Here is a 15,218-nt window from a genome sequence, read left to right on the forward strand (position 1 = left end):
TTCACTTGACTTTTTGTATTTTGGTACTTCTGACAATTGTTCCCCAGAATTGTCTATCTAACACTGAAGAGTTTAGTATTGCATCTTGGAAATAGCACTTTATTAGAACTAAGATTGTTGCACACTGCCCACTGCACTTACCCTAGAATCCTTACATATCACCTGTCACATCAGCACTTTTAATCCCTGTACCCATTACTCTGGCCCGGCCCAGTTTTATAGTGTCTTGATGTATTGTTTATTGTAATATTGCTTTAACTGTTTTTAATTTGCTTTAGGTGTTGTATTGTTGTGTTGTGTTTTGAGGCCTTGGCCTTTGTAAGCCGCATTGAGTCCTTCGGGAGATGCTAGCAGGGTACAAATAAAGTTTAACAACAACAACAACAACAATAATAATAATAATAATAATAATTGTGATATATGCTTATCAGGTAGATAATCTGCTTTGAGCTGGATTATATGAGTCTATACTGCTATATAATCCAGTTCAAAGCAGAGAATTGGAATTTTATATGGCAGTGTAGAAGGGGCCTGAGTTTACTGAGGTTCATAAGATAAGAATAAGAGTTCACTCGATGACATAAGTATTAAACATTCACTGGCTGCCTTATACTGGTCTCCTGTGTAATCCAATGCCTAGCCTCATACTGCTACCCACTCTTCTAGCAACATGATGACAAATAAATAGGAAAACTTAACTTTTGGTTGCTGAGAAGATTTTTTTTTATGTTTTACCTTTTAACTTCATTCCAACCTGCTCATTTTGGGAACTGAGACCACAATATCAGATCCACAGTGGTCATGGGCAAGGTTAGTTGACACAAAGCCCTCATTTCCTAAGGATCTTGCCTCTCCGCTCCCATCTCTCTGGACACCTGTCATTACTTAAAGAAATCCAGGTAGATAAGGCATGCCTTACGCTAAATACCCCCAAAGGCTTTAAATTTTATCTGAATTTGGAAGCTAAGCGTGGTCAACACTGGTTAGTACTCGGGTGAGAGATCATCAACAAAAAGGTCCTGTAAACTGTATTTCAGAGGAAGGACTTAGCAAAATCTCTTTGCTTTTCCTTGCTTTGGAAAATCCAACACAGTTTATGGGATCACCATAAGTTGACCTGTGATTAGAATTCACATGAGCACACATGCATTTGATTGCGTGTAATTAACTTGTAGCACACTTAAAGGAAGCTGTCCTGTCTTTTGGAATCATGTAGGCCAGGTTGTGTGTGCTCTGTGCTAAGAGAAACTGAAGTCTTGCTGTCTGAAGGATGGAAGGAAAAGCTGAATGCTGCAATCTTTATACATTTATGCAAATTAAGCAAATTTGCATGACCTCGTTAGCATAATTCTGCCACTTACTAGATGAGGGGATGCAAAGGAACTATGCAAGGCATTGAAGCATGGCATGCAATAGCCCTGTTTTGTCTGGCTGCAAGCTTCCAAACGTGATATTTTACCTACAATTTAATTTGAATAAAATTACCTATCCCCAAACCATTTTCCAGATGAGTATTATTTAGACGTTATGCAGCATATTAAAAAAAATACCTCTTGCAGTGATAGTGAGTATACTTTATCACACACATGCTAATTTTGCTGCTTCTCATCACCATTGTCATGGGTTGGGGCGTGGGAGCAGAATGGTCCTCTGGATATATTTACACGCCATACTACTTTATTTAAATGTTAAGAAACAGCTTACAAAAATTTGATAGATACATGCACAGAATCTTTATAGAAGAATATTTGCTAGGTGAAAACACTTAGGTAAGGATGGGGTTTATATTGAATACAGTAGTAGAGAATATATTTTTCATGCAAAAGGTCTTAGGTTCACTCTCCCACATCTCTCCAAGTTGGATCTGAGAATCCTTACTAATATGGGAGCCACTGCCAGCCAATATCAGACAGTTTCACAACATGTCTAGATGGGCTGCCTGATCTAACTTGATATAAAGGGACTTCCTAGGTTCCTGTCACAAAATAATAAGCAGTATCAATAGTGACTTGATATTGCAAGCCTTCAAATAAGTTCTGAGCTATGTCAACTCTAACCCAGCCATAACTGGTTGAAATTTGTGTCCATGGTGACAAGTAGATGTTAGTATGCAGAGCATGAGGCAAGAATAGGCAGTAGTAAATTTAATTTCAGGAAGCACTAAAGGTCAAAACAGGCAGAAGTATGTAGTGTAGTCTGAGATGGGCCATAGGTTCCCAAAACGATGATGATGATGATGATGATGATACATAATTTCTTGCCTGCCCCTCCTCTCAGCTCAAGGCAGGTTACAACATTGCTAAAACACACATTCATTTAAAAACATTCCTTAAAATACACATATTATACCATATTTCCACAAAATACATACTAAAATACACAAAACAAAGATTAAACATACAATGCAAGTTTAGAATTCGTCATTAAAACTGTCTGGGTAGGCCTGCCAGAAGAGTTAGTTCTTTACTTGCGTCTTAAATTGCGACAGAGAAGAGACCGTGAAAAGCTACAGTTTGTTCAGTAAGAGATGGGATTCCCAATTCTCTGGTATTGAGCTTCTGAAATGGTAGAGCATGCAAGGTGGCATCAATTATATCTAGTATTATATTACTTGGCTCTGTTGAGTTACCACTGTCAGGACCATCTTAAATTCTAATGTTGAACTATTATAGCATTTTTCTTTGAGCAGTGATATGCTATCCTAACAGGGTATTTTTTCCTAATTTCCTTTATACTGGGCACATTTTGGTATCAAGAAATCGTTGAAAAGTTTAATGTGCATGCAGAGCACAAGGGTGCTTATCTGACACCTGAATGTTCCAGAAACACATCTTCAATTAGAAATTCCAATAACAACTGTTCTTTCAATGTTATCTCTCCCAGATTCAAAAATCCAAGTAAATGAAAAGATGTTGGGCACAGCCGTGTAAGGCCTCCATCATCAGATAATGTTATAGAGAGAGACATTTTAATCTTGTTTTGTATGAGATCCAGATGTAATTCTTATATTCAAGTGATTTTTAAAATGTATTGAAAGAGTGAGTTGATAGCCCTGGAGACGAAAGTCCTTTTGCTATCAGATGATTTTTGTGTTAGAGCAGTCTTCTGCGTCACTTAAAGGACAGAAGGAAAGACATGATTAAAACTTATTTCATCTAATGTTCCTGCTGTGAGGTTGATAAAACCCGTTAGGAATTCATTTATTTGTCACTTTTATTATCACTGTCTTTTTTTCTTCTTGTATTCTTCTGAGTAGGAAATGCCATGACTGGGGGGAGGAAAATCTATTTTCTGTCAGCACCTCCATCTGTCCTTAGTAAACGCCATTTGCTGTAAAGGTCATAGGCGCTTGCATATAATTATTCAAAATTGGTGATGTGCACTTTGGCTCGATAGGGATATGAAGAGCAATTGGTACTGTTGACTTGGTGAGAACAGTCTATTATTATCTCCCTAAAAATAAGCAGGTTAAATTATAAACAACAACAATAAAAAATCTCACTAAAGAATTTATTGCATGGATGCCCACCTTAGTCGCAATCAAACAGCTGAGCCTCATTGAATTTCTATGAACAGACTTACTGTACCTGATGAATATAATTATAGCCCAGGATTGTTTAAATAGACCCCTTGGGAAGCATCAGTTTGACAGGCGTATCATCATTGTCTTTCGCGTTTTTGTTTGGAGAATTTTAACTCTACAATTACTTTCTTTTTTGTTGAAAACTATTGCGAGGGCTGGAATTTATCAGAAATGATGTATGTTTTAGATTTTATGGTGTTTATCCAGACTTGTGAATAGCCACTTAATTGTTACGGCAAGTAAGATTCTTTTGGCAGGTAGCCAGGCATGCAATAAGTTCTTTCCTCTCTTTAGGAAAGCTTGAGTTGCTACACATAATTTAGATGAACAATAAGGCTCAGTGCTGTGGAATGATAGGAGTAATAATATGCATACCCTACCCTTCTCTCCCTTTACCCATTTTTTGTAGAAACACAACAGTTCTAAAAATCCAATTGTCCCTTTCCAGTAGGCAAAGAAAGGCTGGTTGTAAGAGGACAGTTTAAGTTCGAAAGGAAAGTTTGCAGAGAGCCAGGTTTTGGTAGCTCTGTGGACTTGGCAGACAGATGTAAATTTGACTCACAAGTTAGGCGGTTTCCGTCATGTCATAGTAATACTAATTAGAATGGCTTAAGCAGATGGGATTAAGTTTGGTAGGAAGTATTTGCGCCTTTCATTCTAATTGTTACTGGGATGTTAAACATCAGTGAGGAAGTGCCTCCATGTATATACTTACAGGAACACTTATTTTATTTTAATCAAAAGGGGCATGATTTTTTGTGACTCTTCCTCTTTTGAAACACCTTGCAGTCAGAGATGTTTTACAGCCCAAGACATTATTTTATCAACTGAAAATATCCAGCTATCTCTTTTGAAAAAATTACAGAGATTATTGGTTCTCCACCAACGTTTGATTCTTCTTTCTTGTTTACAGGTTACATCCAGAAGATTAAATCCGGGGAAGAAGACTTTGAAACCTTAGCATCGCAGTTCAGTGACTGCAGCTCGGCCAAGGCAGGGGGAGACCTGGGCACTTTTGGAAGGGGTGAGTTGAGCCAGGATTTTATGTGGGTACAACCTTCCTTCTCAAGAGGAATGGGAAGTTTGTAAAAGGTATGGATATGCCAAACATCCCTTTCCTGGGTGGGATGAAAAATAGCTTTTATATGACCTGCTAAGTAGGAAACATACATGTGGTATGCAGTGTATTTTAATATCGAGATAAATGTTTTTAATGTTTATGTATAATGAATTCTTGTCCTGGCATTGAATGTTTGCCATATATATGCTGTGCTCCGCCTTGAGTCCCCTTTGGGGTGAGAAGGGCGAGAATATAAATGTTTTAAATAAATAAATATTTTAAAAACAAAGCCAGTTGGTTATTTTGGAATAAGGTACAGACTTAGGGAACACTGATAATAGTGCCCACAACCTCTTGACCATGTTTTAGGCACCCTGAGATTGTGGTCCTACATTGAGCAGTTCACAGTGTTGTGCTTGTGCACATAGTTCCAGCCTACATTCGCTGGATTTTGTTTTCTTGGATAGAAAGTATTTTTATCACTTGGCAACTGCTTGTGGGTGGCACTGTAAGGAATAGTGCTGCTCTTGTTATAGTGAATTTTAACCATAGTGGTTAGCAGTTAGATCTCTTATGCCCCCACTCAGCCTAACCATAAGTCAAGGATTGATCTTCTTGAGTGCTGTATGATAACCATAGCTTCTTTGTCAATTGTGTTCAACTGGCAGTGATGAAACTAAAAGTCATGCACTGAGGTAAACTGATAGCACACTTGTCTTGTCCACAAACCCCATATCTCCAGATTGTGTGGCAACACATATTGGGATCTTTTGTTCTGGAGCAAAACAAAACAAAAAAAACCACTTGTCTTAGGACATGATAAACTAAACAGAGTGTTGCATCATCCGCATTCTTGTTCCCAAGAGGATCACGGAGAAAGTGACTGGTCTTTCCCATCTGTTACAACTTAAGGCCGTTCTCTGCTTCATTCCATATGATTAAGCTTTCTGTCTACTGTATTGCACCAGCTGAGGTCTGGCTTCCTTCCTCCCTCCAGTTGGTTTCTACTGTGTGTTTGTATTAAAGTCTACCTGCTCTTTTAACGATTTCACTACTACGGAGGTTGTTCCACCTGCTGCGTTATACATTTGATTGATCAATTTGTCCTCGCCTTTGGCGCAGCAAGAGAGAGCTGGAAGGGATGCTGTGGTTTATCTAGCCTTGCCCTGAGGCATGTTGGCCAAGACTGCTGGATTTTGCCTTTTCTATGGCTTCATCTGGAAAGTGCAGGGATTCAGTATCATTATAATAGCAGGCATAATTTTTTGAAAAAAATGTTTTAGTTCTTGCATTGTCAGGAAGAAGTTGGAGTGGTGGTGGCGGCAGCTTTATGTAGAGCTGCTAGGTGCAATTGTTCTTCAATTCCAAGGAAATTGCTTAGTTCTCCTGTCTTCCCAGATTGATTTTGAGCCAGAATTAGAAAATACTGTAGCTCAATGGCCATCGCTGATACTTCCATTGGGAAGGTCCTAGCTTCTGCCTTTTCAGATGTGATGATGGAATACTGTTTTTGGAGCAGACGCTGTTGAGCAAGGTCAGCCAATGGTCTGAGGCAGCTTCATGTATTCATGTGGGCATCAATATCCAGAATTCTGCAATCCATTTAAATCATTGGCGTAGATTTGTTTATTTTTTGTAGAATGTATTTGGCTCCTCCTCATTGCGCGGAGTGGCAATTGCTGTTTGATAGGCTGAAGCCATTCCATGTTTCTGGTCCCAACCTATTCCTAGGTCTCTAAATTTCAGCAGGAATTGCTTGTACTTGGCTGACTTTGAAGGGCTAGCCAAAGGCTTTTGTATGAAAATGAACACTGAAGTCTTCAGGATATGAAGTTGATGATTTTTTCTGTTTTTGCTGGGTACTGGGGGGAAAGAGGGAGACATTGGCTAAAATATTTATATTTCTGTAATGCAGTGGTTTTCAACCTGTGGGTGCCCAGATGTTTAGGCCTTCAACTTCCAGAAATCCTAACAGCTGGTAAACTGACTGGGATTTCTGGGAGTTGTAGTCCCAAACACCTGGGGAACCACAGGGTGAGAACCACTGCTGTAATGAAAGTTGAATACCGTTATATGGAGTGTGGAAATGGAAAGGAGAATCAGGGAACTGGTGAGAATGTCACCTTCTCAAGGCTCTTGACTTTATTCCTTGAAGCTTTACTGCACTAAACAAGTCTCTTCAGAGTGGAATACTGTTATATGGAAAACTGGACTTGGAGTCTCATGAGCAAGACTAGCTTACACACAAGACAAAAAAGGTATGCGACCATATTGCCATACTCACCAAGCCTCCAATTTTTTCAGATTTGATGAGCCAGGGCCTAGACCAGGGGTCCTCAAACTTTTTAAACAGAGGTCCAGGTCACAGTCCCTCAAACTGATGGAAGGCCGGATTATAATTTGAAAAAAAAAAAAAACGAATTAATTCCTATGCACACTGCACATATCTTATTTCTAGTGCAAAAAACACTTTAACAATACAAAACAATACAAAAATTAAAATGAAGAAATAGTTTAACAAATATAAACTTATTAGTATTTCGGTGGGAAGTGTGGGCCTCCTTTTGGCTGATGAGATAGGATTGTTGTTGTTGTTGTTGTTGTGTGCTTTCAATTAATTTCAGACTTAGGTTGATCCTGAGCGAGGGCCAGGTAATTGGCCTTGGAGGGCCGTATCTGGCCCCCGGGCCTTAGTTTGAGGACCCCTGGCCTAGACAGTGGTTAAAGCAGTCTGCATTGTTTGTGGTCCTCCTGTGAAAAAATACAGTTCCCTGCAACACCACTTGCACCTCTTTGCATGCAGAAGGCAATTTCAGTTGGATATTGTCTTCCGCTGCAGAGATTACAGCACCTTTATGGCTGTCATTTGCGATGTGTTTCCCTAAGAAGATGAGCTGTCCCCCTCTGAATGACCCTGCAGTACATCGGTAACTGTAGACAGTGAGCCTCTATCAAGTGAGCTTAAGGGTTTTTTATGAGCTATTTAGAGATGGCTGTGTGAGCCCCACAAATTTCCTTGTGTGATTTGATATCCATAAAAAAACCGATTAAGGTAGCAGACTGTTTACTACATATCCAATTTCTGGCTTAAAGCAGAGAGGACAGCCTCTCCCCCTTCACCCAGTTGCCATGCTTCTTGGATTTGTTGATGGCAAAATGTGAAATGTTTACTTTGAAACAAGGAAAGGAGCAGGCATCCTTTTGTCATGAGGAATTTTGTTGTGTACCCTCAAGTAATTTGGCAACCTCAAGGGGACCCTATAACATGGTTTTCTTGGCAAGACTTGTTCAGAATGGGTTTGCTATTTATCTCCCTCTGAGGTGAAGAGGGGTTGAAACCTGTCCATAGTCTCTTAGTGGGTTTCCGTGACCAAGCAGGGATTTGAACCCTGATTCCCAGAGTTGTAAGCCAACTCTCAAACCACTACACCATGCTGGCTCCTCATTACTGACTTAATGGATTTCATTAGCAGGGTTGTGATTCTCCAGCAGGCTGGATGTATGGGTCTTTCTCAGTCATAAGGGATTGGTTCAAGAAAACTGAGTCCTGCAAATACTGGCATATTCCCAGTGATGTTGCAGGGAGCATTCTGAGACGTAGTGGTATGAGGAAGACACTGGGTATCTTGACCTGTACATATTATTTATAAAATACACCCCTTCAACATCTTACTTTCCAGAAGAGCGGGGAGGTCAGTTGTCATGAAGAGCTGCTATGTAGTGTGGGCCTGTGTAATCTGGGTAAACCTTGATCCGTTTCAGTGTCCTGAATTTCAGTGGGGGTCCCGATCCATTTTTTGGGAACCTCCTGAATTCCGGAGGGCAAAAATCCGTTTTCAATTTAGGAAGCCGAAATATTTGTTTTCAGTCTGGTCCATTGGTGGCAATGGGGGAGGGCTTCCCAGGTTTAAGCCCTTCCTGTGATCCTTTCCCTTCTCTCTAGAGGAGACCCAGCTTTAAGGTAAGGGCTGAAGACACTCCGCTTCCTGCAATCCTTTCCATTCTGTATTTAGAGGAGACTCGGGTTTAAGGTAAGGGGTTAAGAAACCCTGCTTCCTGCGATCCTTTCCCTTCTGTATTTAAAGGAGACATGGGTTTAAGGCAAGGGTTTAAGAAATTGCCCTTTCTGGGATCCTTTCCCTTCTAGTGGCTGCCTCCTTCCCCGCACTCCACGTGTTTCTGAAAGAAACCAAAAGCAGCCAGGTTTTGACAACCGCTGTTCTGTTCCGGCTGATAAAAAAATGATGGTGGAGCCCTTGCTTCTACAGGCATGCAAACCAACTGAACTAGCTGAAACCTTTTTGGAAAACGGATCCATTCACAAGCCTAATGTAGAGGGCCCGATCATCATGGTTAGCATTGCAGCTTGCAAGCACTGGTGTCCTCAAGACAGAATTCAAAGTACAGTGACAGTCCTCTAAAGCCAGGAGGTTATTTACCAAAATAACCTATTCTGTTTTAGTACCAGAATAGATTTATTGCCTCCACCGAACAGGTCGCAATCAGAAGAATGGGAAACTTGTAAAGCATGGAAGTAAAATGAGTTGCATTTCTTACATTTGCATTAAGTTGTTTTTTTTAATAAAAAGCTTCACATGTGAACTTTTGTGAAGTATTTGTGATCATTTTTCTTTGCATCCAGAACGTCTGTTTGCAAAACAAGTAGGCTAAGTGACTTCACCAGGTTTTAGTTAGCGTACCCATATTTCTTTCAAAAGGCAACAATTTCTGCTAGAAACAATAAAAGCCTAAACTACATGAGAGCCACATAGTGTTTGCACAACCATTATCCAAAACTCTGTGGACTTCCATCTAGTCAAAACTTTTTTGTTTGGAATTCAAGTCTTTGCATAGAGACAAGCATTTTAATTGCTCTTTGTCTTCATTTCTATCTCTTGCTGTCAAATGGCAGCCGTTTCTTCCTCAGTCAAATATTTCCTAGTGTGTGTGCGCGCATGTTTTTAAAGATGGTTGCTAATATTGACACTTTATGGATTGGGAAGTAATGAAACATCCATTAATCATGAGCTGCCAGTGACTGGTAGTTTAGTCTCATTTAGAAACTGTCAGCCCAGCACTGATCCTGGGTGACTGAACTGAAAGAGATAGTTTTAGATGAGAAGGGCGAATGGTGCCTGGCAAGACAAACAGGTATCCCTTTGACCACTGGGTGGCACTGGTGGCACAAGAAGCTACTTAGATTTGCCTGACACACCACTTCCAATCTCTCATATTTTTGCTCATTTCATTCATTTTGTGGAACTGCAAAACCGTAATTTATTAGAACCATGAATCCTGGTTATGTTTGGAAGTGAAATGGCTCAAACATTCCAATTTATCATCTTCTCTTTTTTAAAAAAGTACCAAGTAATTGACGTATCCTCTTATGACTTTATTGAAGCCCAGGCAGTTGTTTTTCTTCATTTTGAAATGAGGATCTCTTGGTTTGAGAGGAAAATTGGCTTTCAGAAAAAAAAGATGCACTTGGAGGAGGAAAGGAACGGGGCGGAATAAAGGGTAATAGAGAAACTGTGTATTTCAGTCAAATTGGAATGGCGCTCCCCTTTTAAAATAATGGAATCATAGAGTTGGAAGAGACTAGAAGGGCATCCTGTCCAAACTATGCAGGAATACACACTCCAAGGGGAAAATCCTCTTTTCTTACAAACTTTAATTTGTATATGTATGCATATCTGTTACCTTACAAGAATGTATGGAGGAAAGCACACTCATTCCCGACTTGCTCTCTTCTCTATAAGCTGTCTCCATCATAAGAGAACTTTCTTTCATCTTCCTCTTTTCCTTATTATGGTTTTGTGTGTAGATGCTTTCAAGTGATCAACTTGTGGTGATCCCATGAATTTTCTTAGACAAGGAACACTCAGAGGTGGCTTTCCTCCTTGAAGTGTTATTGAAATCTAAAATTCCCCTCTTTTTCATCACTTCAGAGAAATTTTCTGGTTTTTTTCATTTGTTTGGTGAGCCACTGCAGTGTCAGTTGGCCAGTGAGTAAATTGTAGGTTTGCTTAGTTCAGGGGTGGGGGATGTCCAGTCTGAGAGCCATACGCAGCCCCTGAAATCTTTTGCTCTTGCCCTTTTCTCTCACTCAAATACTAACCGAGTTCTGATTCAGATCTGGTGCCTTTAACAATCTTTGCAAAAACTGAAATTCAGATGAAGATTAAGGAAATCAGAGTGCACAGAAAATACCTCAAGAGTCAATATATGAACATTGGATATGTTCCAAATTTAAGATGTAGGATTAAAGAAGCAATCAAAGCAAAATAATTCACACCCAAGACCATGCAGCTGTGGTTGCTGTTGGTGAGGGAAGACCTTCAATGGCCTCTCCAAATGGATACCAGAGTTAAACTACCTGGTATGTGATCATGCAGACACAGGTCAAATGCAGATGGTAGAACCAGAGGTTTTACAATCCCTCACTGCACTTCTCTGGCTCTCTTACTGCTCTTTTTAAGCAGGAATGCCACATCACTCCATGGGATCCCTGGCTGTTTTTGGTGTGTATCCTTTTTGCTTAGTCTGTTTTAGTAGCATGGCTGACACGGGGATGAAGGTGGATTGTTGAACTGGCAGCACTTCAAGAGGTAAAAGACAGGTTGCTATTTTTGAACTAGGTGTTTCCCTCCTTGCTCCCTCTCCTTCTCTGTTCCAGTGGATAATAGGGTTTGAATTACTATGCTTTTGCCTCTTAGGCATTTGGCCTTAATTTGGGTTGTTTCTGCCCATGGCGATTTTGGCATGAATTTCCCAACAGGGCATCAATCAGAGGTGGGGAAGGTCCAGCCCATAGCTGTAAAAGGCCCACAAATATCATTTGGTGTGGCCTGGTGCAGGGAAGGATGCCTGCCCCAGTCTGCCCACTTTGCTTGACTTCTGTTGCTCTTCCAAGCCACCATGCTGACTCTTCTATGAGGCCAGATGCTATTTGCTATTGGGACCTTTCTGTGTTCTTTCTAGGCTCATTCTATTTCATCCACTGTGGTTTTTGCCGGCTGAGCCAAAATTGGTAGGCATATGTGCGCTCAGACAGCTGCCTGTGCTGTGTGGCTCTCAGAATAGTCATTTGATGTTTCTTGTGTAATTTTGTAATTTGTATTAATATAAGAATATATAATTATTTTATAATTATTTATAAAAAACAAACAAACAAAGCCTAGAGGAGGGAATGATGCTGGGGAAAGTGGAAGGCAAAAGGAAGAGGGGCCGACCAAGGGCAAGATGGATGGATGGCATCCTTGAAGTGACTGGACTGACCTTGAAGGAGCTGGGGGTGGTGACGGCCGACAGGGAGCTCTGGCATGGGCTGGTCCATGAGGTCACGAAGAATCGGAGACGACTGAACGAATGAACAACAAACCCCTGAATTAGTACAAGAATGGGGAAACTTTCTATATGTATTCTGCTATGTTGCCCATGCTCTAATAAGAGTTGCCACACTGACTGGAGGTGAAATCCAAAACACCCCAAAAGGCTCAGTATTCCCAGTGCATTCCTTTTGTAGTATATATTAAGGAGCAGCAGCCTAGAATATTGTTCAGCTCTTGATCATTTACCAAGGCTGTCTGGTTGTTCCTATTTATGTAACTTGTATTCCTGTTCATGTTCTTGTATTCCTTTACATCTTTCCTAACTACTTGAGCTCTGCAATGCATTCATTGCTCAGATTATGAATGATTGAGAGTTTAGTGAGCAAACAACACTTCCTTTTTTATCTTCTTGCCAAGCAGCCTTACTTTTGGAAAGTTCCCGATATATGGAAGTTCACATCATCTTGTTTCATGCATGTTTGCAAAGACAACCAATTATTTAATGCAAACCAATAAATTATATTTGTTGTAGCAATTAATTAGTATCCATATTTGTTGAAGAAGTGTGCGAAATATAGAATAAAAAACTTAATTACGATCAATTATAAACTGAATTACAGAATGAAAAACAATTTAAATCACTGATTTAAATTGGCCTCCCACAGCCTCCCATTTTGTGGTTATGATAATTTCATCAAATTTAAATATATTGTTCCTGAATTTGTGTGCTCTTTTCAAGGGGAAACTGGAGAGAGGGAAAGCCAGTGACTACTGCCACATCCTGTTCTTATGTGATTCTATTCACCATCAGCACTATTCATATTTTTAAAATCTTCCTCATCCATCAACATTCCTCTGTCCTTCAGCAGAACAACACTGCCTATCAGGTGCATGGAGCCAAAAGCACAGGGATGAACTGCTGAGTCTAAAGGCTCCCGCTGGGCTGATGCGGTAGAGCAAAATGGTGTTTTTGTTTCTATTTTACCTAACCAGTGGGGGGGAATTAATTTCCATTAACTCTAGGGAAGATATAAATCTGCTGCTGTGTCAGAGATGTGCCTGGAGTCTAGAAAGGCCGTTGATCCTGGACAAATAGTCTTTCTTAGCATACAGTAAACTAATTGTGGCTGGGAGAGAGCTTGCCTCTCTCTCAGGTATATCCTTTCATGTGATCTGAAATGAAGACATCCAATGTATCCCTTACCAGGGATCATAAGAGTTATCTTACATTAACTAAAAACCTACAGTTAGGAGGCAGGGGCTATTGACAAACAGTACAGACAGGATACATTTTAGAATCACATACCTTTCACAGTCCATAGAAAACATATATGTTTACTCCAAATTGTGAAATCTTCAAGATCCCTTCTTAGGGTCACATGCGACTCATAGGATATATACTATTCCCACCCCAATTTATATCTTCCTTCTCAACCATCCTTCTCATCATTTCTATGTTTTTGTTGGGGAGACATCACATTTTTCACTGTTGTCCATGGTCAAAGAAGGATATCCTATTCCTGAGTAGATGTCCCCCTCCTCCATTTTTAATAACTCCTGCAGCCACACATCTAGGATTATTGCGACGTTAGATAGATGTCTCTTTGCTCTCTTCCCTTCAGTATCCTTTTGTGAACTAAGACTCATGGGAAATAACAGGCCAAAGACATAATTACTAATCTTAGAAAAGAAAGTTTAGAGTTCCAACCAGAAAGAAAAGGCACAGATGGATTTAAAGTCTAAAGTAGACTGTTTAAATTCCATCCAGCTTCCTGAGACTCGTGATGCATCTGTGATGCACAGCTCGTACAGAGCCTGCAAAGAGATTAGTATATCATCCAAACGTCACTCTTTTTTTAAAGGAGGGGAAAAGGATTCATCTGTCACACTGCCTTTAAGCTTTCTATATTCGTCTCCTACAGCAATGGCTTGCAACTCTTAGACAAGGGTCATAAACTTACAAGAGATTTACTTGGTCTTTCCTAGCCTGATCCATGCTATGTCAGGCATCTCAAGGCAGCAATGCTTGTGTTGGCTTTCAGAGTTGAGTTCAGGCAGCATGGAGCTTATCTCTCTGTTCTTTCCATTGTGTTAACTCCCAGAACTCAACTGAGTTTCTGCGGAGGCTGTGCCCTTTTACAATATTTAAAAGTCTTGTTATTTTGAGCTGGAAGCTACCGATTCCTGGACTTCCTTAAATAAGATACTATAGGTATCACTTACCTTATGCCTTTCTGCAGCTGTTTAATAACTGCTTTTCTCTCAGCATTTGCCCCCAGCCTCTGATCTTTTCTTATAAAACAGATTCCCAGCTTTGTGGAATCAGAACTTTATCTGTGTAGAATAATCTTGACTTGAACTGATGCTGGGTCAAGAAAGAGGGCATGTGAGAAGGAAAAGGTCTGTGTTATGAACTAATATGAAGTAATGCATGAAAAGAGGCTTTCTGAAAGCCACGGAAAGGAAGGGAAATCCAGGGACAAGAAGTGGCCTCTGCTGAAAATACAGTGGACCAATATGGCGAGAACTTTATCTTTTATTGCTGGGACTGAACTGGTCCAGGCAAGCAAAGAAGAACTCATAACACCACAACATACTTTTCTTTTCACAGATAGGGTCAGATAGGTCAGATAGCAAATAGATGATAAAGGAACTAGAACAGATTGGGTTTCTCACACCATATCCAGCAGAAAGGGAACCAGCGTTTCTCTCCGGAAAAAGTAGAATTGGAAAAATTATATTGCTCCAAATAATATTATCTCCTTTAGCATGTTTGGTTTGAATAATACATTCAAACATATTCAAGGCTGTGGAAATTACATGATTGGAAGATTTGTGAAAATGTAATGAAAATGGCATATATTTCCTTTATGTTCAACAAAAATGATTGAATCATTAAGGGCATATATCTAAAGAGAGTTGTACTTGATATAACCTATCAACAGTTTAGCTTTCTTTTATTGAAGTACAGAGCATCCAAAACTATCTTTACAATTTCGATTATATATAGAATTGAAACATCTATTTGGTATTTGACCTATTTGGCCCACTGTATAACATTAGTTCATTCAGCTACAATCTCACCTTCTGTACCTCTTATAATCCCATTTAACACTGAGGGGAAAAAACTGATCCAGTATAGCTAGTTAAACTTTTTTGTTTCATCAAAGAATGGATGGGCATAGACAGTGTAATCACAGTTTTTCCTTGACTTATTGTGACTGAGAAGCAAGAGAAAATATAG

At 39.9% G+C, this 15,218-nt stretch overlaps 1 protein-coding gene across 2 annotated transcripts in view; it reads left to right on the top strand.

The window, feature by feature from the left end:
- The window catches only part of PIN1 (peptidylprolyl cis/trans isomerase, NIMA-interacting 1), a 39,555-nt gene that overhangs the window by 20,306 nt on the left and 4,031 nt on the right, over positions 1–15,218 (top strand). For both annotated transcript variants that reach the window (XM_060763839.2, XM_067463949.1), the window contains exon 3: positions 4,497–4,607. In XM_060763839.2, coding sequence (XP_060619822.1) covers positions 4,497–4,607 — 111 coding nt within the window. The remainder of the gene's footprint in view (positions 1–4,496; positions 4,608–15,218) is intronic.

The sequence above is a fragment of the Anolis sagrei genome, chromosome 2 (genome assembly GCF_037176765.1).
Source record: "Anolis sagrei isolate rAnoSag1 chromosome 2, rAnoSag1.mat, whole genome shotgun sequence".
In the NCBI taxonomy this organism is placed as follows: domain Eukaryota; kingdom Metazoa; phylum Chordata; class Lepidosauria; order Squamata; family Dactyloidae; genus Anolis; species Anolis sagrei.